The sequence below is a fragment of the Ciconia boyciana genome, chromosome 10, assembly GCF_034638445.1.
Source record: "Ciconia boyciana chromosome 10, ASM3463844v1, whole genome shotgun sequence".
NCBI classification, from domain to species: Eukaryota; Metazoa; Chordata; class Aves; order Ciconiiformes; family Ciconiidae; genus Ciconia; species Ciconia boyciana.
The window spans coordinates 31,727,106-31,754,255 of record NC_132943.1 but is presented as its reverse complement, the minus strand read 5'-3'; the positions used below and the strand labels follow the sequence as shown (position 1 = coordinate 31,754,255).

The window sequence follows — 27,150 nt, the reverse complement described above, 5'->3', positions numbered from 1 at the left end:
CTGACTTATCATCGCCTGTGTACAATAGTTCCAGTGTATTCTGGATGAAAACATCACTCAAGCAGCGCATATGTTGGAAACCTGATATCTGGCACACAGATCTGTCTGTCTTTGAAATTCCAGAAAAAATATGGTAATATTATTCCATTTTGTTCCTAAAAATTTTTAAGACAAAATATTTTCTTTCAGAACAAAACCTTTTGGGATTTCTCCTTTGTTGGAATTCTGGGTTTATATATGCTTTTGTTGTTTCTGAAGAGAGCAGTATATATTTTTTTTTTTTTTTTTCTTAATATTGACATATCCTACTGGTTGCAAATTTTATTTTTCATTTGTCTTATCCCACATAAGTCACTGCAGAAATCTGGAAAGCAGAAACATTAACAACTTGTAGGTATCCTGGGTATCACAGCATACATACACAAGGGAAGCAGATTAAGAAAGTGTAAGCAACTTCTGACGTGGAATTTCCTAAGTCCTGGATGCTTTACTTTGCAATCTGATGTTCTTTTTCTGAGGAATTTTTTCATGAAACTTAACTTTTTTATTTTCTAGATGGAAAGATAAACAAATGTATATGTTGTACAACAGTCAACAAAGGATATTGTTGGGTTTTGGCAGTAGAACTGTTGAGCTCTGCAGTACATTAATGTTCCCTAAATCAAATTTCTATATAGTCCAACTAAAATGGGACTGTGTGCACAGTGTTGGTCATATGCTTAATTTCTTTTCTCTGTATTGGTGAGTATTCTTCCTAAGATCCTCATCTTGCTTTTTTTGGGTTGTCTTCACAACTAGAATGTTTCCGTAATCTTTTTTTATTTAATCATAGTACTAGTCAGATGAAGCACAGTTTAGCTTTTAATTCTGTTTTTTCTATTAATCAAAAATTCCTTAACAAAGACCATACAGTGCAAACAAAGTCTTCAGTAGACTCTGTAGTCTAAAACATAGCCTGCCTGGTCGAGTTCTTGTGTGTCAGTGTTCTCCACCCCACAGATGTTGTTCTTAATGTCTTTAAGAAGTTTCCAAACTGCAGTGCGTGGCAAGTTGCCTGATCCATCCTGTGGTCTTGGCCTCACTTTGTTGTTTCCAGATGCTTCTTGAGGCTTCCAGACCTTTCATAGCAAAGAAGGACCTAGAAGCCATATGAAATTCCCATGCTTATATTTAAAGACGGTTAAAATACACTAGATAATTCCTTTTACTATTTTTCCTGTAAGCACTTGCCACAAGGAGATTACGCAATTTTGAGTAGGCAGAGAGATGATCCACATGATTGTGAAAGAAGAGGGGAGGTTTTTGTGAAAATATGAAGATGTAATCCACATGGTGGAAATGTTTGGCAACTACCAGCTTGAACATAAAATGGACTGCAGCTTGTCGCCTGCTCTACCCTAGTGTCTTTGCCAGCTTTTATTGTTATGGAGCCAGGTCAGTTCATACTTGTTGCAGCTTTATCAGTAAATAGCATGCCTGTGCCCACAACCAGAAGATGAATAAAACTCCTTTTTCCAGGGCTTTCTTTGCACATCCTGTTGATTTGGGTTGGTTTTCACTTGAATGCCTGCAGTGCATAGAGCTGTACTCGCTGCTTCCCTCCCCGTGCGTACGCATCAGCTGAAGAGATAAGCTAGAGCAGACAGAGATTTTCTGGATAGTTTCTGGCAACAACAGCCTCTGGTTCAAGCGGTCCAGTTGACAGCCTAGCCTGTCTGAACTTCCAGCATAAAGTTACCTGGGTTTTCTAGAGACTCCAAAGCAGCTAGCTGTTGGGGTGGGGCCTAGCTTGTGGGCAAGCTTTGCCTAGTCATAGGGTGGCAACATTAGACAAATGATTAGGTAGGCCTTCGGAAAGGGTCCTTGGGAAGTAGACAAGCAGTTTAACTCCACTGCCCTCTAAATTATGATTGTGGCCTGAGTTGTCCAAGGTCAGACTTGCTACTTGCAATGTGTTGTGGGCAAATGTGAAGCTGCAAAGAGATGTGTGATAGCATGATGGTCAGGAGCAGAGTAAATCATACTAAGCAGATGTACTAAGGTTGTGTGCTGAAGTCAGAAAGTGGCCTTCCTTACACAGTGAAAGAGATGAGCTCATCTAGAAAGCATCCTGCAGGGAGTTTGATCCTGTGTGGATTTAGCTGAAGCAAGTATCAACCTTTTGCGGTGCTGAAGCTAAGTCCAGCAGGCATCGTGAATCAGAGCCCTCGGTCACTGTGCATTAATAGAACCTGAAATGAGTCATGACTTATGTTAGTATACGGGACAGGGAGATACAGTGGTTGAGGAGTGGAGTGAACATACTACAGCAAAATAAGATTTTTGGTCATAAATCTGAGCACTTAAGTGTTCTGGATCGCCTTTTGATGTCTCCACTGGTGGAGACCCCATAAAGGGAATCTAGAAAGATTGTTCTTCAGCATCTAAATGGACAGCTAAGGCAAGGTAGTGTGAATGCTCTCACCATGTAAGCCAGCCTAGGTCCCTTAACAGATCTATCTTCACGTTTGTTTGGTTTGTTTTTTTTTTTACAATTATATTTCACAGTACAATAAAAAGACCACTAGTGCTTCACAACCAGAAATTAGCATGATGACATTGTGATGCAGTAAATATAGTACACCCTAATCAAGGATATATTCCCACAGAAAGATGGCAAAGAAGGGTGCTGGATAAACATTTGCAGTGCAATAACAAGTTTCTAATAGTAAATACATGCTGGATAGCTTAACACAGAAGCTCAAAAAACTGATTTGGAAAAACTAGACTGGTTTTGACACCTATTCTCTTGTTTTTTCAGAGTACTACCATAGGCTTTTGTTAGTTTTGCTAATTTGCTAATTTGCTTTTACGTTTAACCAAGTATTTTTATTTTGGTACTACCTAGTGAAGCTTGTCTGGCATTAAAACAATATAGTAATTAAGTTTCATGTAACTATTTACTTTCAGCTATATTACGCGGGCATGAGAAAGTAAATCATCAACATGATTCCAGTAGGAGTATTGTATTTAAAACATAGTGGGTTGAATTACCATTTGGTATAAGTGGATACTGAAGACAATACAGCAATAGTAAATGCTGTAAAATTGAAGCATGGCATGCTAGAATCATCTGTGGGTGTAACACCTCATCCATCAGCAGAGTTTCCTGAAAGCAGCATTTGGCTTCCCATGTCCTTTGTTCAGGATTTTGTTACACAAGCTTCCCGGTCTCATATATATGGAACAGCAAACTGAAATTATGCTGAGCAGCCACTAGAGCTTTTAAAAATTATACTGTTTTCTTCTAGCCTGTGGCTGTCTTCATGCATATGACTGTTTTCCAGATGTCAAAAAAACCACCAACCATAACTTTGATGTAGCAAGGCCATGCTATAGCCTTGTTGAAGTAGTTGTGTACTCAGTAAGTTTGTATAGGTGATGTGTCTTGTCAAGTCGCATGGCAGCAAATAGAATGTTGAGGAAAGAAGCATAAGGCCAAATTCTGTCAGTTTAGTTAAACTAGTTCTCCCACTGTGACTGAGGGCAGCATTTGGTTCCAAGCTTACTGGCTACCAGTTCTATGATTTGGTCTCTTGAAGAAATTGTTTTCATTAATTGCATGGGTCAGACGGGGAGGATGGGTATTGCTTCATACAGATACGTTGTTGTATGCTTGTAAGCATGTCATGTATAACATGCATTTATATAAATATGCACAGAGGTACCTTGCTGTCTAAAGGAGTACGATAAACCCATATGTTATTGTCTTCCTTTATCCCTTCCAGATCAATGCAATCCGATCAATTGTTCCAAACAAAAGCAATAATGAGATAGTTCTGGTGTTGCAGCAGTTTGATAACAATGTAGACAAGGCTGTTCAAGCTTTCATGGATGGTGAGTACAGTGTACCTTTTTCACTAAGGCATGAGGGATTCAATTGCATGGTAAAGTATTCATTGTCTCTAGTGGCTCAAAATATATTCTGTTGTTCTGCTGAAATTCAGATGATTGTGACTGTTTTTGATCCTCCTGTCTGCGTCTTTACTTCTTCACAGTATGAGTTTGACATGGCTGTTTATCTGTTCTACTTGACTTTGCCATTTTTTGGTGCCATTCTTGTTGCAGACCTTCTTTATTCTGCGTGAAAGTTAATGCTCTTTAAAGTAAATATGTCAGAATATGATTCACTATTGAAAATACAGTAACTAATAAAATTTTGGAATAGTCCTAAAGTGGATAACCAGGCCCCTAAACCCCTGAACTTGATGCATACATTGACATTCAAACCTCAATCTGAATTTTGCAAATAGCCTTGACATTTATAATGGCTGAACCGAGACTCCATTGAAAGTTCAAGCCATTCTAAATCTGCATCTGAGTTTGTATTTTGCATCATGACACCATGTCTAATGAAAGGTCATTTGTATTTAAATAACACTTTTCTGATAAATATATAATGGCAAGTATTTTGAACTTTCACCAAAGTCTGTAAGAAACCCTTTGCAGGAATAATAGCATACCATGAGCATATCCTCTCAAAATCTTTGTAGCTTGGGGCTGCTTAAAAGATACTAGAAGTTCAGTGGTCCCAAAAGCCCTGTATATCTTAAAAATGCCTCATAGCGTTGATTTGCCATCTCACCAAGTTGCTTATTTCATATCTATTTTCTTTCAGAATAGTTTTGGGTTTGGTTTGGATTAATTTACTAAAATGTATCAGCCAAAAAGTATCATGACGTACTAGGAGTTACTTACCAATATGCAAAAAGCAGATGCAAGCAAACTGGACTTCTTAAAAACGCATCTGAATTCTTCCATCAGATCTATATGGTGCCTCTTGATTCAGGCATCTGCATAGACAGTCAGATTCTGATAGATGTATGGAAATCTGAGTTTATTTGTGCGCACACACACAGAGAAAGGAAAATGTGATGCATCTAATTAACAATAATTTTGTAATGTATGTCCTGGGGAAAGTAGTGGAGGGTTGCTCCATGATTATTCAGTAAGTTCCTTTCAATTTATTTACTCTTAAGTTGCCATTGCTCACTTGTGGTCTATGAGTTGTTTCCAATGGCTCCTCAAAAGGGGAAGTGCTTTCATAGCCATGTGTCATCATCTGCTGTGAGAAGGAAACAGAGTAAAAGCAAGCCTTGCAAGAGTGCAACAAAGTCTTGAAGAAAAGCAAGCTGTTGTAACCTGAGTTCAAATGATCTTTGTTTGAACTTCAGCAGTTTGATTATTGTGCCTTGAGTTCAGAAGTCTTTGCAAGTGAGCATTTGAAAACAGCCAATATTTGTTACTATCTGGAGACAGTGTGAGAAAAGACGTGTATCCATTCACCTGCCACTGTGGATAGAATTAATCTAGCACTTTGAGTATCTTTTCATGGGAATGACAAAAATTGCGAAGATTGAAATATCACAATTGCGGAGAACGCATTGCTGCATGCAATGCTGAGTGAAAAGGCTGAGCACTTCCATTTAATGCTTCTCTCGGAGGTGCTGCATGCTGAATCAAGAAATGTTCAAATTGAGTTTCCTGAGATCAGCTCCTATCTTGCTTCGTATCTGGAGTGGCATATAGGTGATGTCTCTATTATGAATTTACTTCTATATGTGAAATTTGAGTGAAATAAAGTAGCAGTTCAAATGTTTTATTTGCTATGTTGGTGTTTACCTAATTAAGCGTAATCAGAAGGTCTGTTTAGCTGCTTTGTAGATGTGTTCAAGAAAATATACTGGTGCATTCAAATGAGGGCTTTGGGACTTGCACAGTTAGTGCATTTCCAACAGGAGGAAACTGGGGTTAGTTGGGTGAATCGCTAAAATAACCCACACCGTGCATAGTATTCACAGGGAAGCTGAGGGAAGCAAAGCTAAGACAACACCAGCCAGCGCAAAAAGTGTTGGACGATACTGTGAAAACAGATAACAAAGCTGTCAAGTGAAATTGCGTGTTTTCAGCAGCACCGAGTAAAATGGGCAGCAAATGTCTGGGTTTATTTCTTCATACTGAAATGTGGTAACTGTCAAAACATAGCATACCTTTAGGAGACGGGATTGTATTTATATGTATGTATATATGTGTATAACTAAATATAGATTTATGTATAGTTATACACATAATAGAAGTTTTCTTAGCCTTCTGTCTGCATTGCCATGTCATCTAGGAAACAAAATACAGCTTTGATGGATTCCGTACACATTTTTTCACAATTTAACAAATTAGGCTTAGCACTGCTAGCAAGACATGTAATCTCTTCTAATGTGCATGATAGACTCACCAGATAATCTTGGATCTGGATTATTGTGATAGAAAAATAATTTTGGTACATTTGAAAACCTCACACATCTTTGGCTGAAAAACCATTACTTCTTAATAACAGCATTTAACAGCTTCTGAAAAACAGCATTACTACTTAATACTAATATCATCAAGAGTTCACTGAAATGAGTGAGAAGAATGGTGGAGTATGAAACCCACTTGGAAAGGATAATAAATGAATATTTACTAGAATTATGCAGTGATGGTAAAGTGATTCTTAAATTCAAGCAGAAGACCTTTAACCTGCTTGTGATTAAAAGGATTATTGTGGCAGATAGTGTCATAGTAGTTTGGATGATGATTCAGACTGCATGCTTACCATGAGAATCTATTCTCAGCTTTAGGGTCCAGGAGAACAAAATAACGATGTTAACTAGATGCAGAAGAGTTTTCTTCTAACATGGCAGCTGGCACTGGTCTGACCAAGACTCTGCTTGCTTTGTTCCATAAATTTATCTAACCAACTCATTAAGGCTGGCAGACAGAATTTCATGTATACAAAACTGTAATTGTTTTTCAATATAAATTTTAACCATTTTTTTTCTACCAGGTCTAAGTTTACTGTGTTTATGTGATGCAGAATTTCTGCAGGAGTCCACAAAATTACTCTTTTGGATGCTAATTAAGTCTTCATTTTTATGTTCTTATGTCTTCTGAATGTGACAGATAACACATAGGAAGTATATGATAAAAATGCCAAAAGGTTTTAAAACTTTCGGAAGCCCTAGAGTCAGTGTGGACTATCTAGTTTACCCAGTGTTTATACTAGGGTGCTGAGATGCTTCCCTTTTCAGGCAAGAGATTTGAGTGTTGATTTTTCTGGGGCTTATGCTACTGCTTTAAGTTAGGTACCCGCTTAATCGCTTTGTGGAATGAAGGCTGTAAAAAGCAGTAGTGCCAAGTAGCCAAGCCACTGTATGTAGTGTAATCAAATAAAATGGGTAGCTAAAAAGGAGAAAGATGGCAGTTCTCATTTTGTTCTCCCCACATAAGAGAACTTACAACAACAAATGGAAATGCTGCCCAGCTAGGAGACTAGAAACTGTTCTTGAACACACTTGCTCTTTTTCATAGCTGAACTTTTGTTGAAATGTTTTATCTTTCCTTTCTCTAGGCAGCGCAACTCAGGTTCTAAAGGAATGGAATATGACAGGGAAAAAGAAGGTAAGAACTTGCTCTTGAGAATCAAAGCATTCAGACCATTTATCATCTGTCTGTAGTTGAATGTAGTACCTTTATTTTGGCCAGTACTTTGTCTGCCTTTGCTAACGTAGGTGACTTAATTCACACCTGTAGTCAGAATACTTGAAAGCGAATGTGTGTATTATTTTTAATGCTGTTCATCTCTTGCTGTCTCTCTAGCCCAGTGTTCTGAGAGAATTTCTGGGACAGCATGTGTGTGTACATGCATGTGGGAGCCAGACCCTGGACAAGTACAGAATGAATCCCAAAACAGCCCATGTGCAGAAACACTTTTAATAAGCAATTGTATCCTGGATAGTCACAGCCACTTACAGTGCTAGAGTTTTTGCTGCCAGGTGTAAAAATAACTTATGCATAGGAGTCATCCATTAGGAGTCATGCATTAGTGACACTATGAAGTCAGATACTTCAAGTATATATTTGGGATATGATCTTCATGTTTATGTATCTCCAAGCCTCCTGTACCAGGAGGCTGCCCTGTGAGTCACTGTCATGGAGGCTCCTCTTTATGGCTGGGAGAGCTACAGTAGCAATGGCCAGCCTATGTGTCCTCTGTGATCACTTTCTACCTGGTCAGAGTGATGATGCCTTAAGGGTTTGTCCGTGTTACTGTGTGGATGTCCCCTGGATGGTTAGGAACTGCTTGTCCTAAGTGACTGCAAACATTTTGAGCAGCATCTTAGCAGAGACTCTGTTACCATTTTGCAACACAAGTATTTTGTGTGGAAGGAAGGGGAAAACCAGTTTGGGGCTTCAGGTTTTATTTGAAATGGTTTATATATTCAGCTGAACAGATGCAATGTGTTGTATAACACAGCATGGCCTGTAAATTGCATTACACTGATGTCACTTGTGTGGCATTTTAAGAGCATGGACTACTAACTGATTATATTTTGAGTTTATATGAGTTGCACTGAGTGATGTCTCTGTTCTTGCAATATTTCTCCATTTAGAACAATAGGAGAAAAAGAAGCAAATCTAAACAGCACCAAGGCAATAAAGATCCTAAAAACAAGAATGGTGGATCTGAGAAGGCATCTCAAGAGCCCCAGGGAATATATGACTGCCGTCTGAATGGATGCTCTAAGGACGACTCTTGCAGTGGTTCTGCCAATCAGAAACTGGAAGCTGCTTCTCTTGAGAACAAAGGCTCAGGATTTGTAGAGTCAGTGCTGGTCTGTCCAGAAATCACAGGTCAGTTCATCCTGGCACAAGACACCTTTTTAACTGGCAATAGCCAAGCCACCATTTACATAAAGATCATGGTATTTTTATTGCCATGAAGTAGTATATAATAAGAAGTTGGAGGGAGTTGTGCAAAATAATGCAAATAGCTATTAGTCATGCAAGTAGGTCTATATCTGGGCACAATTTGCCTTGCAATATGTTTCCTTGCAAAATGTCCTTTTTTCTAGAGACAAAAGGATCAAACTATAACTAGAGGTCCGGCTGATACAGAATATTACAGGTATAAATACAGAAGAATGCAGGGTTAGAAAATGGCTTGAGTGTAAAATGGTGACAGAAGCAATAAAGTCCCTCATCTGGAGCAAAGTCATCTGAGGAGTATGAGCTTGTGGCATATTACAGGATTTCTTTATTGCCTAGTCCAGACTAGTCCGTTTTTTCTTTTTTTCATCTTCCCTGAATAGGCTAGTCGCAATAGGTCTTCACTGGCTTTCCCTAACAGGGACAGGAGGGCCTTTGTGTTGAGGGAAGGCAGTCCAATAGCCTCTTAGTACACGCACGCTTCTGCTAGGGTCTAGATACTGATTCTGAAACTCTGGGGGACAGTAACACAGAAAGCTCTTCCCCACTGGGTTGTAGTAGATACAGAGTTATGATTATAGCAACATCAATGAAAACAAACCTTCTCTGGGGGAGAAGCTCTGTGAAAGCTTTTGCCTTCAAGTATCCTTTCATAAAGCTCATATTTAATTGCTGGTAATGGTTTTTCAGCTCTTTGCATTTCAAACTTCTGACAGCCCTAGATTACTGCTGCTGTTAGTATTTTCTTCCTGTGTCTTAAGCAGTATGTAAGACTGCATTAAAAGAACTTTCCTTGAAATCCCTTTTTCCGTGGTTGCAAATACAGCTCTCAAACCTCATTTTAAAGAAATGTGCCAAATGGATAATTGTCCTGAAGTGAATTCTCTGCTGCTTCCAGATGACTTTGATGGTGCCAGCCTCTGGTCAATTAAATGAAAACTCGGCAACCTGTAGCAGCTTGTCCTCAGAATTTGGTGCCTCGCAAAGGATCAGAGATACTTTTCCCACCCTTGCTAAAGACTCCCACTTACTTTGGGTAGAATATGCCATAAGCCAGAAAATTCTGCATTTCCATAATACTAAAAGCATTCTTGCCACTTATTCTGCAAGGTGTAAACATTTGTGGTACAAATATATGTCAAGCTCCCATGTCAAACTTCTTAGAGTTGCTTTTTTTGAAATGATACATGCATGAATAAATATACATCGACTGAATTGTCCATGCATGGGGAGTGTTTTCTAGGGGGTAACAGACCTGAATGCAAGAAGAGTACCCATGCTCCTAGTGATCTTTTTCTGTGGCATTGGGATTGAGTCCTTTTTTTTCCTCTTTGACATGATACAGAGTAGAGTTGTACATACCAAGGGCAAAAAGTATCTCAGAATCTTTATTTGCTTTTACAAGTGACAAATGAGATGCTGCCATAGTTTTACAATTTTTATAAACTTTTACACATATCCCCTGTTTCAAAAATGGGGGGGAGAGGGATAAAATAAAAGAAAAGGTGAAAAAGAAAGGAAAGGAAATGGAGGGAAAGGAAAACCTGAAGCTTTGATATTCAAGTTTCCCTTCCATAGTAAAATAAGTTTCTGGCAATTTGTTTAATACAGAGGAGGAAAGAGTTTCATCTTCACTTTCAGTTGCACTAGAATCCTTCTCTTTGCAGCCAGTATAATAGCTACTTTCTTAAGGTCCAAAGCCACCTATGTACATATTGTTAAATTTGTGCTGAAGTGCATGGAACTAAATAGAAGAGAACGGTGATCAGGATCCCTCAGGGGCCAGCAGCTGCGCCCTTGTGGTTTCTGACCAAGTTACAGACTGTTCTAAAGCAGTTTGAAATCCTGAAGCGAGTCCAAAGTGCACCCGTTTCATATTGCTCCCTCTTGTGTTGTCATCTCCTTTGTTTTGTCCTTGTCTGGCTTGCTTGTTTTGGTTCCTTCCCTATCAAATTAATGTTACTGTAGTCATTTCACCATCACCTTCAGACAGCTCACAGCTTAGAAGGATCATAGTCAGGTGTCTGCTGGCAGTCCCTTATGCTTTCCTCCCCATGAGGAGCATGAGGTTGAAGCTTTGCTTATACTAACTCACAGTCTGTGAGATTAGGTCTTTAAGAGCCATAAAATCCTGGCTGCCTGGAAGGGACTTCAGGGACCAGAAGGGAGGATGCATTGTAGCTGGTGTTTCTCCATAGTGTGTCCCATGATAGAAAAATTATAGGGGAGAACATGTGGCTATTAGCTTTCGTTCAGGTCTGCTTATTTCTTGCCATTATTCCATCTTTCTTTTTCTGAGAAGTCTTTAGTTGTTGCTTTTTTGTGTGATGGTTTCCCCATAGGGAATCAAGACCTGCTAGAGAAAATGAAGCAGAGAATTCAAGGCCCTGGAAAGCCAAATTGCCTCATCATGGAGGGCCTTAGGGAGTGTTTCACTTAATTATGGGTTAGTTCAGGGGCTATCCCTCTCAATATCTTGAAGGGGAAAAGGCCCCTAATAAACCAATTACTTCAAAATTATGACCAGAACAGACTCTCCAACTCTCTTTAGAGGCCTTGGCAACACAGGATCTAAAGGACTTAGAGCTACCCTTTCTGTGCACGCCCTTGTAAAGAAGGAGCATGAATGCACTGAAAGGATATTTAATACTGCCTTGCCATGCTATTGCTTTTGCAGGGACATGGGTAAAACCAGATACAAATCAGACACTGATCTCTTTTGTACTTTTTAAAATTGTTTTTCATGTAGGATGATTTTTAGTGAATCCTTCAAACTTCCTGTTTATATCTCAAGGGAGTTTTTTTTCTTCTTTCAGCCAAAGAATTCATTGAGGTTCACTTTATTTGAAAGGTTTTGAAAAGCAAGCTGTTATAAAAAGATAAACCACTCATTTCAAAGACAACAGCTCAGCAGATTTCAAAGCAAGTTTATTTGGGCTACTGCCATTACTGGCAGGTCTGGTAATACTTGATGGTTAATACAGCGGAGGTTACATGTTAGACTAGTGCTGAAGTTCCAAGCCACCACCTACTGAACACTGCAACAGTTTACTTGTAGCTATTATTACCCAAACCTTTGACTTCTCTTTCAAGTATTTGAGAGAGACTTTGTCCCTAGATTTTGTTCTACATGTTTCTTAGCTGGCCCAAGTCTTCGATTTGATGCAGACTTTCTCAATCTATTTTTAATTGTGTTGATTGTCCTCAATCAAATTTGAAAGTTCAGTTGCAGCATACTAAGGTATTGTTTGCTAGGCTATGTTGGTCACCTTGCTGCTGGGTTTCAAAGTAGCTTTTGTGTCATTTTGGAAGAAACAGTGTCAAAGCGTATTGCAGACAGATGATTAAAAAGTTTTTAGAGTATAACCATTGTTCTAGATTACTTTCTTTAGGCAAAAAGCTGTCAGTTTGTCATTTGTCTTGACAAATATACCAAAGCTGCCAATTAAATGCAGTAAATAACAATTTTGCACTTTAACAACAAATTTCAAAAGGTCTAATCTTGGGGACAGAACCAAATAGCCCTGGCCTTTCTGTAATAGCTTAGTTGATAGATTGCTTGTTTTGAACTATCTGTTGGAGTTATTTAGCAAGACCAGCCTCAACTGACAGTGGAAAGAACATTCTTTATAAATCAAAGCTATCTGCATTAGTGTGAGATGCAGCCAGGTTTGCACAGGGTTAATGGCAGTTATCTCAGAACAGAGTTCCTGGCTATATGTGAGACTGGTATCTGCATTGAACCTTTGATATGTTCAGAGTGCTGCATACCTGGTGTTTCTTGCTTTCACAAATTCACAGGTTTCTTTAACTTCTTTAGCTATTTTCTTGCATACTATTTTATGTAAGATACTTTTTCTGTTTAGAGACTCACCTTTTAAAGCCCATTAAAAAAAAAGCTGTTTTAGAAATGTGCGCACTAATGTTCCTTCTTGTTCCTCTGGTGTTATGTGATTGCCATGGAAACATACCAAGATGTACTTTACACCCATCCTAGTGCCCAGCCAGGGCACAAAGAAGTCACTAGTTGATATCCTGGAGCTGTCCAGGTGGTATCCCTCAGTCCCAGCAGTGTTAATCCCACTCTGTGGGCTATAATCCAGCTGTTAATCTGACAAGCCCCTTTTCTCCAGACACCACACAACATGAGCTGAATAAAGTGATGCATAAAGAGCATCTTCAGGACAAACTATCATTCATTCATCAAAGTGAGTACAAAGATTAGAAAAATGTGTTAACATAACAAATCATTTTCTATGCATGTTTCCTTAACTAAAATTCACAGTGGCAGTAATAGCTGGCCTTACCTGTCAGTTTTCATAGCCATTCTTTGGCTGCTTGTCCCTCTGTCATGGTGCTGATATCTTGAATCCCTTTGGAGCCTTGGAAAGAGTAAAGTCAGGTCGTCTTGTGGCAGCCAAACAGGCTCAGGCATTGTTATCTTATCCCTCTGAAGCTGTTGAACCCAGGAGCCTAATCTTTGACATTTTCATTTCCTGCTTGGTCCTGCTTAGCAGCTGCTTTTGATAGAGATCTGTAGTCAGGCAAGGTAAGTATTTCAGGTAGGAATGTTTAATCAGTGCTTTTAAAATGCTGATTAAATGATTAACATCTTTTGTGTGTGAGAAACATATCTATATGTTTATATATCTCAACGTTAAAGTCTCATACTTTCCATAGCAGACTTCCTCTCTAGTTCTGTTCTCTAATATTTGGGCAAAGATTACAACTGGTAGTATGCTTTCTATGTTATGAGGTATTTTTTTCATATCAGCATGGAAGAGTTGATTTTTTTATGGGTTTTTCTTTTTAGACTGTTGCAACATAGATGTGTTCAGATTAGTGTTTAATAACAAAACTGTTTTGTTTCTGTTCTGTAATTGCTTTCCGAGGTTCTGTAGAATGTGTGCCAGTGGGAAAAAAAAAAAAAAAAAGATTTTTTTCCAGTGTATAAACATAAAGTCATTCAGGCTTCATATCTTTCTTAATCTTGTAACTCCCTGTTTTCTACCTTAATGTTTTCTTGCAGACAAAGAACAAGAACACCAGAGAGTATCTGTGGAATTAAACCCAAAGACTATGAATGGAGTAGAACAGCATGAGTCTCTTCAGTCATCAGTTCAACTCCAGCGTAACCTAGGCAGGCCAAAGTCAAAATCTTCCTCAGTTAAATCACCCAATGCTACAACCCAACTTGAAACAAAGACAGATGATTCAGTCAAAAAAAGAGGTAAATTGTATCCCTGGTTGCTGTGTGCTGAGGTGATCAGACAGCTGGGGCCTCTAGGAAAAAAAAAGCACATATGTGAAGAAGAGATGTGTTGGAAAGTGAGAGCAGAATCATGTTCAGCATAACAAAAATAAGTAGAACAATTTATGGTCTATTTAACATATTAAATGAAATTATTTTTTAAATTTGAATTAATAGTGCTGTTTTAACATTTATTTTATTTGGGGAATGAATTTGAGCAAACATGTTTAGAAACTGAAGAGCAACACGGAAGGACTATGGAAAAGTTGGATTTGTGGACTTCAGTAGGGTAACCACTTCATCCTAATCTGGGCAAATAACATGTTGAACTATTCCTGCTCCCTCATTCAGAAAAGCCAAAACCAGCTTTCTGACTTTTGTGCAATTTTTGTTTTCTGTTTTAGGGCCAAACATTGAAAAATCAGTAAAAGACTTGCAGCGTTGCACTGTTTCTCTAACCAGGTATCGTATGATGATCAAAGAGGAAGTAGATAATTCAGTGAAGAAGATCAAAGCTGCATTTGCAGAATTACACAGCTGGTAGGTAAATCAGCTTGAGAGATCCATCTGCACCACCTGAGAAAAGAGGGTCTAATTAGGCCACTGGCATTGGTGGGGAAGGATCACTTATACCCTGTTTGTTTGCAGCATTTGGTTTCATCAAAAAAATATGTGGTGCCATTAAGTAACTCCTCACCAACCAAGAAGTAATATATGCATAAGTGTATGTTTACATACATAAAGATAAAGGGGGACAAAACTACAGTTCTTTGAAAAAAATCTCACTATGATGGGTTTTTCCCTAAGTGATCCATCTTGACCCAATTCTTTTGTATCAAGTTCAGTGGCAGCATATCTGAGCAAATGAAAGCTTTTCCAAAAATCCTGTCTATGGGGTTTTCTGAAGTCTCTTTTACCTTCTTTAAATATCTTCTTTCTATACTTCTTCTTTGATCTTATCTTCTTTGGCAGCCAGTCCTTTAGTGTCTCTTCATTTCCCATCATCTTTGCTTCTTATGTCACCATTCTTTTTTTTTTTTCTTTCCCTCATAGTTTCTTCGAACTTTCCCACCCATCACTTCATTTCCAGTTCTCATCACTAGTTCATTCTTTTTCCTCATTCTTTTATCTCTTCCTTTTTTCTAATTTTTTCCCATTATAATTTTGGTTATTCCTGATCTTCAGCATATATGTCTACGCCCTTTAAAAATTTGTAGCAGAAATAATTGCTGTAGTAGCAAGTTGCATGTCTTGTATATATTTGTCATAGAAAAATATTGTCTGGTTTGAGTTTTACTTGGCCTTTTGTTAAGCATGGATGCCATGTAAAACCTGTTTATTATACAGTGTTGCAGTAAAATAAAAAAATCATATTAAATTGTACAAGATTCAGTTACAAATCACAGAAGAGTACAAAAACCTTTCATCCTTAATTAGTCCACAATATTTGTCAATATTTTAATGAGCATATCTTATGAAAGTGCTGTGGTATTGGCAGAAGTTTAACTCTGCACTTCAGTGGTGTATTCATTGTCTTCAATAATGCATCTAAAGTGACTTCAGTGCCACTGGTGCTCCGCTTCTGTATGGGTGGAAAGTCCAAGAGCTACTGAGCTGACTTTGTGGAAGATTCTGTTGCACTGAGCTGCCAGTGTACCTTACCATCTAGCAGGGAGAACTTTGTTTCTGTCTGTGTACTCCAATGAACGTGGGCTGTGATCACCAGTTGTTCTAAACTGCATATTGTTGTCAGGAGTGCTCTAGAGCCAGTATAATGATGTTTGCTTGCAAACTAAAATGCAGTAATTATATTGTTGGTATAGAAAAATTAAGTAAAGTTCATCAACCCCTTGCACCTTTTTTTGGTAGTTCTCAGAGGTGTTTTTGTATGATTTTAGAAAACTTTCAAAAGGTTTGTTTCTGCTAAGAAGGCTCTGACCTTTTCTCTGTGTAAACTCATAGTTGGGTCTCATTTGCTGTGTAGTTCTCTTGTAACTATTAAAAATATATGATGTCACTTACATGTCTAATCTTGTTTGCAGGCAGTCACAGTCAATTCGGTCTTTAAATGATAGTCGCCCTGGTCATGGAAAAGGCTTAGAATTCTGTTATGATCTAAGAATGTGGGGGGAGGCGCTATATTAGTAAATTCACAACTGAAATTCTTCATTTTTCATGTATTCATGTTTTAGCTTGAAAAACACTAAAGTGTATTGCCTATGCTAAAATGTGTTGCTTAATAAGTGAGCTTAATAGGGGAAAAGACAAAATGACCCCAAAAGAGTATGTAAATCCAAGTAGACTTAAAATGATGAAAAATAGCCTGGAAAACTTTTGAATAGGCTTCATTTAATTTTACCTCCTACCAGCTTCAGTGCCTAAATTATTGGAGTGGAGTCTGCCAGAAGCTCTAGAATGTAACAGATCTGTGCTCTGAATATTCAGACCTCACAAAACAATTTCATGCACGTAGCATAACGTTGCAACAAGGACAATATAATGTTAGGAGATGTTTATGGAAATCTCAATGTGTGCTATGTTGCTTTTGGCAGTTCATAAGCCTAATATTTAGGTTTTTCTTCAAATGAACGAAGGGAAAATTTGGTTTAAACAGTAAAATGTATGACTTAACCCCTTCTTTGCTAAAATTAAAAACAGATTTGGGATATTTCCTATGACCTTGTGGCTTAAACTCTGAAAAAGATGGGAAGAGTTGTCTTTAGTGCCTCATTTACAAAAACTTGCTGCCAACTGCTGTAGATTCACTGGATTTGAGTAGAAATCGCCAGAACCAGTGATACATACAGCTTCAAACCTCATACAGTCAACACATTGTATTCCTGGGCTGAACGGTTTAGTTTGTGTTATTTACATGGCAGTTTCCTTGCTTCAAAGTTGAACAAAGCATCACTAGTGGTAGCGGGAGGATAAGGTAATTAAGTGAGCACTCAGCCTCTTGCATATTTATCACCCTACTCGGGCATGGGAATTTCACTGTGGCACAGTCAGCTTGTCTATCAAGGGAAAATGAAGCAATTCAGCTGAACTGTTGCTCCCAGGATGCTATGGAGTAATCAAAAGCAAGGGCATGACAATGATATCTGGTCTCCTTTGTGATAGTGATTCCAAAGCTTTTTGCAAAGTTCTTCTCCCAGTTGCTGCTGGAGTGTTGGACTGGTTGAGATGTACAACAGATAAACATACAACAGCAACTAAGTGCTGTCTGTAGTCAGAACTGCAGGGAATACTTGAATGGGCTCAATACTGTAACCTAGATGGGAGCTTGACTGGTTCCTGTTACACACAGCTGTCACCACCTAAAGGGTTTTAGTGAAGCTAAATGAAGTCAGAAGCTTTAATCTTGTATTGCAGCTGAATACTGAAACACATACTACTTTCTGTTGTCTCTCTTGGGTTTGTTTTTCTTTTTCTTCCTTTGGCAACAGGGTAAAAGACCCTTTTTGTGTCCTTCTTTTTGCGTTTACTATCAAGGTCAGAATCCAACCTGCATTTCAAGAGTCAGCAATCTTTTGGACTTTCTAATAATCTTCTTTTTTTAATCTTTTCATGATTTTACCAATCACAGAAAGGATGAAGAAGTGCAAAGATAACATCGTATATCCTTCTTCTACCTCCAGATAGCATATGAAACCATTATTATGGAGATAAATGAATAGCACGTTGCCTAAGATGTCCTGAAAGCTTCAGCAGAAAGATTCACAATAACTTTTCCTTTTAGCAGCAGAAACTGTTGAGTGAGAGTTGCCAGTGGAAGTCCATGTCTCTGTCTGGCTCAGTATGTCACAGCTTGACCTAACTGATGAAGGGAAGTTACTCCTGAACATGCTCAGTCAGTACCATGCTGCTATTTAAAAAGTCACCTATCTGGCAAAACAGTGCATACCATGCTCTCGCAATCTAAAACAGGAGTGACATGGAGCAGGTGTGCTGTGAACACCTGTACATGCTTGGGGAAAAAAAATTGCAGTGCTTGCTTCTGGATTTAACTTTTTAATGAAATGGGGCCAAAAAACAATTCCAGAAGGATGTTTATTTAAAAACACTGCAGTGGGCTCACTTTCTTAAAGAGCCTCCCAGGAGTTCCTGCCAACTGAAGTAATTATCTGCATGCTTAGAACAAGTGATAAGGACTTGCTTTTATGCAGTGCTTTTCATGCCAGAAGACACCAGAGCATTTTACAGGCCATGGGCTGGACCAGGCAGAGCACTTGGCCCCACTCTGTGAGAAGTCTTTTGCAGTCTCATGTGGATTGTGCTTCTACTGTGACCTAGCACTCTCGTCACCCCTGCTCTTGCAGGGCGTTCTGTGACATTGCTTTCCCCAAGGCTATGAGAGTGCTGGGCAGAGCAAGCTGAAGGGTACTTTCTCAGATTCATATGTGCACCTGGAAGTTAAGAGGAAAATCCTTCTAACTGTGCTCCCTAAGCCAGTATTTCTTCTCGCTGCATCTAGCTTTGGTGTATGGTTGTCAGGAATACCTTTGTGTGAGTGAGAACATAAGCTGCTCCACTTATTGCTTGGATGTAAAACATGTCAGAGCATAGCCATGTCTTACAGTAGTGTAGGGCAAGGAAAAGAAGAATACCAAATCATGCTTAAGTTGCAGGGGAAGGTCAGAAAAGCTAGATGAACTCCCCTCTCACTAGAGTGCACTTGAGACGTTTGTTGCCAAGGTTAAAACCCGTATGCTATAATTGTTTCACTTTACCACCAAGAGACTGAATAATGATCTTGGGGATAAAAAGAGAGCCCTAGGAAATCTGAGTGAAATGTGTAGAGCACAAAAGGAGCCACAGTTCCTCATAACACCTCTTGCCAGAAAATCATTTTCACATACTGGGCATCCGCACAGTCATATGGAGAACTGAAAGGAAACATCTGCTACTTGCCCATATGGTCTGCTTCCAACCATGAATGGAAAATAGTCTGTGGAAAATAGTAAGGGCCAGGTTTAATTACACTGCACGCAGAACTGGACCCAAGAAAGACAAGCCTCCTCTACTCTTTGCATCTCAAACACATTGGTATGTTCAATGCTTTATAAAGAGCCAACTGTGAAAACCAACACAGTCGATTTTTTTGAGTGAACAAAAAGTACTCGAAAGCTCCACCATAAGCTGGATAAAAAATTGACACTGACATAATGCTGGAAAAATTGAGTTTGACAATACTAACAATTTAAAAATACATTCAGGGAACAACTAGGAAGCATGGATGGTATATTTTGGGGAAGATAAAGCAGTTTTTCTATTGTTTTCTAAATTAAAGTCAAAGCAGAGGAGTGGTTGAATGGGAGAAGCAGCCATTTGAGAGAACATAGTTGTGTCTGTACTAACTCAGTCCTGGGTGATGAGTAATGCTGCCAGTATTCACAGCCGAAGAGCAGTGAGTGAACACGGTCATCCCCTTTCTGGGAATCCTACTTGCTAAACTGTAAAGATGATGGCTTTGTTTCCCATAGCCCAGAATCAGTGGCACCAGATGAAGAGCTGCCTGTGTTAAGCAATGTGGTAGTTTAGAGCATGGGCAGATGGCTGGAAAGGCCAGGACTGGTATTGCTTTACACTAAACAGAGTTCCTGTGCTGTTTCTCTCTGCATTCCAGGTAGTCCTCGTTAGCCTTCTGTCTGCGTCATGTCTGCCATCTGACCTTTGGTAGTCCTTATGCCTCTAAAGTACAGATTTGTCAAATCCTCTTGCAGTTTGTTCTGATACTTGTTTGCCCATCAGTCACATGAATCCAGTCCATAACTTTGCCAGTGCAGAGAAGGGAAAAATGGTCTCCTGAGCATTTAGGTTTCCTCGGGCCCAGCTGGGTTTTCAGGTACCTTCAAAGACCAGTGCTTTTACCAAGGCCCCTGTGCCCTGCCTCTACTGCCTGGGGGGTCTGGGAGGACCTGACCCAACAGCTCTGGCCTCAGGCTGGCTACCTGCATGCAGAGCCGCAGCACTGGGAGAGGGGCTTGTGCTTGCTTTCTTCTTGCGACCCCCAGCAGTTTGGGATTACCCTTGCTGTGTATTAGTGGAGAGAACAGACAGAGCTCATTAAATTGGGGGGTGTTAGGTTTCAATGAGGTACATAATGTCCCCCTTCTGGCCTCTTTGTCTTTTACAGATACTTGCTTCATCCCCGTATTTTTTACTAAGCTTGCGAAGACAGATTACAGAGGTGAAATCCAAAGGTGGATTACACTGTCTCTTAGGCTGTTGTTCATACTTTATGGCCTTGTGTCTCCCCTCTTCCCTCCCAGACATTCATAGGTGTGTTTGTCATCCTCAGTAAAACACAAGCACATGTGTTTTTTGAGGCCGTGCAGGTAGATTGTTGCTTTTGTGCATGTCATTGTGGATGAAAAGCAAATATATCCTTTCTGATCTCATTGTTGTCAGACTAAGGAAAAATCTAACTTATTAAACACATAAAGGGAATAATTATCTCAAAAAATTTCAACAGGTGTTAGACCAAAGAGCCAGACTCTTCTCCTTTCTTTGTGGCTGCTTTCCAGGATGCTTTTGGGAAAGTTCCCTCACCTCTGTAGCAGGAGCCCAACAACTGGGACCACAGTCTTCTGCCTTGACAGAGTGTGTTTAGGCTAAAATATATAAAACCCATAAGATACTCAGATACCTCTCTAGTCGGATCAGAACTGAGACTCAAATAGGAAGGAAATACTTTACAAATTTGTGTATAAAAAAAAAAAGCAGGATGTTAACAATCCATTAGCATATTAATTGTTAAAACTCTGCCAAATCCTGATATGATGCCTTCATTTCTAAATAAATAAAATTTAGAAGTGTTCTTTCAGGAAAACGTTTTCAATGTCAGTTTTCAGCTTAAACAAGTTTTTATGATCAGGCAATAAATTTCTAATTGTTTGTGAAGAGATCTTAAAATAAAAATGCAAATAGACCTTTAATTATGATGGCTTTAGCAGGCCCCACTGTGCTAGCTGGCTGCTAAAGAGAACAATGTTAGTGAAGACAGATAAAGAATAACACAAAATAAACTTGAATAACTAAAAGCCTTCAGGCATTTTTACTTTCACCAGGTGGTATGCTGCAGAGGGATGGATTTCAGTGAAATTGATTTATTCTGTCTTCTGTTTATCTGCTTATTGTCAGACTGTATTTGTGATCAGAATGAAAATTGATGTAATCTGGTATACTGTGTAAACATTGTGCATATGCTAATACAGTGATCAAATAACAGCCTTCAAGCACGATGAACATACTATTTAAATAGTATTGAGCTAATACTGGAAGAATATAATTTACTGAGATATTGCAAAATATGTAAAGTAACAACAGCTTTTCCCACAGTTTTATTAATATAAAAAAAAACTTAAAGTATCATTTCTCCAATTACAAAATAGCGTGGCTATTCAGTAATCCTATAAAGCTTGTAATTGCCCATTACAGGTGATTGGGCTTTATATTTACATTCTCATCACATCATTCTAGTTCCTTGTGCTGAAAGTTTGACAGGGACAGTTCTGGGTTTTGGATTGAAATGGGGGATTCTTTTGTGAAATACACAACTGGCTTTAGAGGTTCTTATCAGTTGTCTTTTCACCTCACCTGTGAGTCAAATATGTTCATGCTAGAAGGGAAATGTGTACATGAAATAAGGCATAATGCTTAAAGACCAATTCTGAGCTTATCAGGACTATCCCATGAATTTGCATGTAACCTCAGCTCAGATATAGCAGAGACAGTGGGAGTACTAATGTCCCTTAAACTTGCTTGAGTTTGTCAGCAGATTGTTAACCAGTGCAACTTTAAGGAGCTACTGGGGTCTGTTCCAAAGCCCGCTGACAGAGCAAAGTCACTGGAGAATGTTGTGTTGTATTTTTTGAAGCCTAAGCTGTCAAACTCCAGCAGTGTCCCACAACTAACTCCTTTCCTCATGAAAAAAGGACTCGAATTGTACCTCAGTGTTCCAGCATGTCACCTGCTGAACCAGACCCCAGAGGGTGCCCATGAAAAAATGGCTCTTTCCCCCTTCCAGATGAAGTCATTCAGAATGCCACAGCTGACTGTGTCTTCCTTGGTCTCCAAAACAACATTCATTCTCAAACTGCACAAAGGTGGTGCAGGGGAGAGTGAAGCTTATTAAACACCTCAAGGAGAAAATTGGCATTTTAGTGGGTTTAACAGGGTTTTGAAAGGACTTATTTGAATTACACTCTTAACAGTAACCTCTGCGCTATGCAGCTGTGGCTTACCTTTGTGAGTTGTGTTGGCATGCTTGCCTCCATGTCAGCTTGGTCTTTTTATTTCCCCATCTCTTCAGGCACAATAGGTTTATCATAATGCCTAGAAGAGGCAGAAGGAAAGAGAAGATTCTGGTCATCTGGAACCCTTCTGATTCTCATCCAGTAAAGCTATAAATCAGGCAGCCTGGCAATCTGAAGCAGCTTTTCTGAAGAGGCACTAATAACTTTAATCATTTTAGTGGTATTTTGAGGTACTGCAGCTGACTGAAAATATATTTTCTTTTTCACTGTGCAAGCACTGAATTTCATGCACTAAACTAGAGGACAATTAATTTGTTTCCAGTAATGTCAGAACAAATTCAGAATTTGTTCTGAGTATGAAACTGTGAAATGAGGCAGCTGTCAGCATAATTTACCCCTATCATTGCTGTGCTGGTAACTCATTGCAGTTTGCAGCTCTTTTCCCATTGTACACTAGTGTGAATTCTGCCGGCTTGCTTAAGTCCAAGGCGCAAGTACTGTCCATTTGACCAGGAACAGGATGCTTACGCTCTTGCCTTCAGAATTGCTTCAGCAAAATGAATCCTAGAGAGCTGCTCTCTCTCCTGCTGCATCTCATATCTCTGCAGCACGAGCACTGGCTGTGTCCTGGCTCCATTTGCATGTCCTCTATGTTAAGCCTCTGCCTTGCTGTGTTCCTTCAAAAAAATTGTCTTCTTCCTGAACCTCACCTCAAAATTTCGTCTGGATATTAAAATCAAACAGTGCTGAATCTTGTGCTCCAAATTACAGATATTCACCTGCGGTGAACAATGATATGATGCTGATAGCTAGAGTTTGGTACCCAGGCCCTGATCCTGAAAAAGTGAGGAGTAAGAGAACAGAATCAGTCCTTTCAGAAGAGAGGTGTTGCAAAGGGAGATGGAAAAGAAAGAGGTAGTAGTGTTACTCTGTTTTGGCTCCAGCATCAGTCATGGAATGTAAGACTTGATTCAGATCTGTCCTTGAGCCTGGTCAATGGGAGAGGGGATTTGAGTCCCAGTATCTGCTCCAGTAAGTATTATAAATGTATCATAAAAACCTGACCATGTATAGCAGAACTGGCAAATATTACTACAGCAGGGGATCCTACGGACTGATAATTAAGGGCATGGATTCAGGTACATTCAGAGGGGGAAGTGGTGGTGCCGAGTTCTGTTTGTCATAGGAGTCTCAAATAGTATATGGAATATACTCAATATGGAATATATTTAAGTGCTGATGTTAGAGGGAAGGAGAAGGGATGGCTGAAGCCTGAGAGAATGTTAGTGCTGGGAGTAATCAGAAAAAATTTATAAGGGTATGACCTCTCCAGAACCTCAGCTAAAGAAGCATGTTTATGATTTTAATGGTTCCTAACATCAACAGAAGACCCAAGAGAAACAGCATAACTAGAGAGGAAGGAATTTGCAGAACATTTTCCCTGAGGTGTCTTTAGATCTGAAATGCATTCTGTTCCTTGCTCTGCTAGAGCCCAGATCTGGTGATACGCGAGTGTGCAGAAAGTTCCTCTAGCACCCAGTATCCAGTTCTCCACAGCAGACCAGTGGCTGCAGGCTGTGCACTGGAGTGTACCAGCTTGGTATAACGTTTTGCTATCAAGTGGACACTAAGAAGCATTGAAAGAAAATGCATTCCCAGGAGGCATTGCTGGGCTGAGCTTTGAGCAGTTCTCAGTAGTGCTAGGACTGTGGTCTGATCGTGATCATCCTATTGAGGCTGAGTAGGGCATTATTCCAGAAAATACTTTAAAACCAGTTAAACTTCTCATGAGTTAAGAAGTTGTTCAGCTTAAGTGGCTTTCTGAACTTCATGTGAAAACAGTGGGATCTTAGCAGGAACAAGAGACAAGATTTGATCCATTGATTTTTTCCATGGTGTTCTTGTACTTTCTCCTTCTGTATCTGTTAGCAATTAGTTTTCTTTTTGTATTTGTTTTGTTTTTCATCTTTTTTTTTCCAATCTGGATTTCTAGCTTTCTGGCTGTCATTTTTGTTTGTTTATAACTTTGCCAAGTTCTTGATGGAGGAGGAGTTCATCAGTTTTGCACTGAAGTGCTCTATGTGACTAGAAAGGAATCAAATTGATTCCTACTCCGTTTCCTTAATAACTGACCTTTATGTGAACTAAGAAGAAACGTAGCATTTCCTAGCACCGGTTGCCCCATGACATTCTTAAAGAAACATTAACTTCCCCCATTATTCCATGACATACAGTAGCTCATGATTTCCAAGCTGAGAAATGTAGCTGTACGCTTCCAGATGAGAATTAGTACGTTCCTTTCCTTTTGTCGAGAGAGACAGAGTCCATGTCCTCAGCTGGTATAAGTTAGTACAGCTGCATTGCCTTCAGGGAAGGGCAACCCCATGAAGATCTGTCTATTAAAGAAACTTGGTTTATCACATCAACTAGTCTCATATTGACAAAGGCACCAAACACTTTTTCTCTTGTTTTATTCTTTAGTTTTCCCAATGTTAGTTTGTAGATAGAAGGGAAGTACTCAGGTGGTTGTCCTCCATCAAATTCATCAGAGTCCTGGCCTCTACTACTGCAACATCTAAACGCTTTCCTGAAATGTTCATCAGAGACCACACTAAGACATTAGGAGTGGAAAACTGTCTAGTAACAGATGAGATCTGATGATAAAATATGATAAATTTAGGACTGCTATGGCCTTGTTCTCATTCTGGTATTAAAAGTGTTTTTATTTGGCATCAAAATAAAATGTTAGGGGCCAAGCAGTTTAGCAAGGATCTGTTGTTGGAGTGGGGAGAGGACAGTCATGGAATGAACTGGGCCAAAACACAGTTCTGATGAGCTCTGCTGTCATGAGCTCGTTGCTCGAATATTTTTTTCCAGCCAAAAGTTTATGTTTATGCAATCTGTCTAGTACGCTAGGGAGGCACTTTTGTAACAGAAACAGCAAAAGCGAAAACATGCAGACTCTTTAAATTTAGGAGAAAATACTAAAGACCATTAAAATCTTTTTTGTGGAGGGTAGAAACAGGTGAGAACTTACAAGACTCATTTCAGCCACCTGCTGTGAAAGCCAAGGAAGTTTATTATACCATGCAGTTACAAAAGCTAATTGAAAATAGATTAATTTTGAAAAGCTATCACTATTTAGATTAGCAAGCTGGAATCATCGCCTGCCTATTTGGAGTCCAAGTTTAATGCTTATGTCTGGAGAATATTGACGGCCAACTGGAACAAGTATGTCCTTTCATTGTAAGAGTATGCCTCTTAAGTGATTTGCTCTACCATAAAAAACCCTGCTGTTTTATTTCCTTTGGTGTGTAGGTCACACTAAATTGATCTGGCAGGCCAAACCAATATTTTGAGTCATGTTTATATGTATGAAACAGAAAAATGTGTTACGTTGCAATCTTATGCTGCATCCTTTGCGATCAGCCAACTTGCTTCTGTCCCTCTTGTTGGCTATTGGGAGGCAGCGTGAAGGCAGCAGCCTCTCCTTCTCTAAAGGTGGCGTGGCTGATTGTTAAAACCCAAGGGTAGGATTCTGCAGAACTTCTGTTGCAAACCTCCTGTATGAGCTTGGTTAATTTATGGGAAGATTTCAAGGAAGGCTGCATGGCACTTGAACATGTTCTAGCTGGTAAATTTCTGGTTGAGTCAGCTGTGTATCTGCCATGTGTTCCCCACACTGCCTGCTCCCTAATCTTTCCTGTTTTAGTTAACAACCCGTCAGTCCTTCTCTCCTCTGTAAGTCTTCTGTCTTTGCTGCCTGCTGAACTCCGTAGGATCTTTCCTTTCTTGCTAAGGGCCTTCTAGACAAAGTTTTGTTCTTGAGTTTTCTATAATGTCTTCCTTCTGATGGAAGCTAGTTCACATATAACTCAGTGTCTCACTGGGCACAAAAGCTTACGTTTAAGGGTGATTTTACTGAAAGGGTTGAGAACTCCACTCTTCTCTTGAGTGTGTGCCTGGATTTACTCCTGGTGTTTGACCTACTTTTTGCTATTTCCCCCCAGCTGCTTGAGTTTACTCACTTATGCAAACATAAACATTAACATTGGTGGTGTTCATTAAACGTGAACATGACTAAGAATAATCTAGTGAGGGGAAAATGGAGTGGCACACCAGAGCACTATCCACTGGAGAGCATTCTGCAGCAGTGTTATTTCACTGAACAATGTCGCTGGGTTGATGATGGAACAATTTACCAGACCCACTGTCTGCTCTCAGTAGACCCACCTGATCAGTTTGCACTTTGACAGCTTAAAGCACTGTCAGGAATTGCACACCAGAGATTTGTGAAAGGAGAGGCACACAAGACCTTTAGGAAGGCCAGGTGAAAGTGGAACCACACCTTCCCAGTCCAGGAGAGAATGGGGGGTAAGGAAGCTGATCTCTTATTATGGAGATACATTAATGCTTATTTACATCGCAAACCATTTTCTTGTTTACCCTGACATATTTTGCAAGAATATCTCTATTTAAGGAAGAGAAGGACCTCTTTCCACATGGCTTTAATTCTGTTTTAATCTTAATATTGCACTGAGAGCTAAGCTGTATTACCCCGGGTAGCAGCAATGGTATATCTGGCTTAATTAGGAAAGAGACTGTTTAGTCATTTGAGGACTGCTGTGCTCAGGTAGTGCTGAAGAGGTAAATCAGAGTGACTTCCACATCTGTGCAGACGCATCGACAGGCCAGTGAGATGTTTGTATAAATCAGCATACATTGATTATCACTGATTTTTTTTAGTCAGTTTGCCTAGCTGTTTCTCCAGCTTCCATTTTTTAAGCCTTATTAATTTCTAAACTGCCCATAACTAAGGTCTGAAGTCTTTGTGTAGTTACAGCTTTTGATTTTGATGGA

The 27,150-nt window shown here is 39.4% G+C and overlaps 1 protein-coding gene across 9 annotated transcripts in view; it reads left to right on the top strand.

The window, feature by feature from the left end:
• Positions 1–27,150, top strand: part of SPATS2L (spermatogenesis associated serine rich 2 like) — a 144,835-nt gene that overhangs the window by 106,705 nt on the left and 10,980 nt on the right. For all 9 annotated transcript variants that reach the window (XM_072875083.1, XM_072875076.1, XM_072875075.1 and 6 more), the window contains 5 exons: positions 3,768–3,876; positions 7,424–7,473; positions 8,466–8,706; positions 13,811–14,011; positions 14,437–14,572. In XM_072875083.1, coding sequence (XP_072731184.1) covers positions 3,768–3,876; positions 7,424–7,473; positions 8,466–8,706; positions 13,811–14,011; positions 14,437–14,572 — 737 coding nt within the window. The remainder of the gene's footprint in view (positions 1–3,767; positions 3,877–7,423; positions 7,474–8,465; positions 8,707–13,810; positions 14,012–14,436; positions 14,573–27,150) is intronic.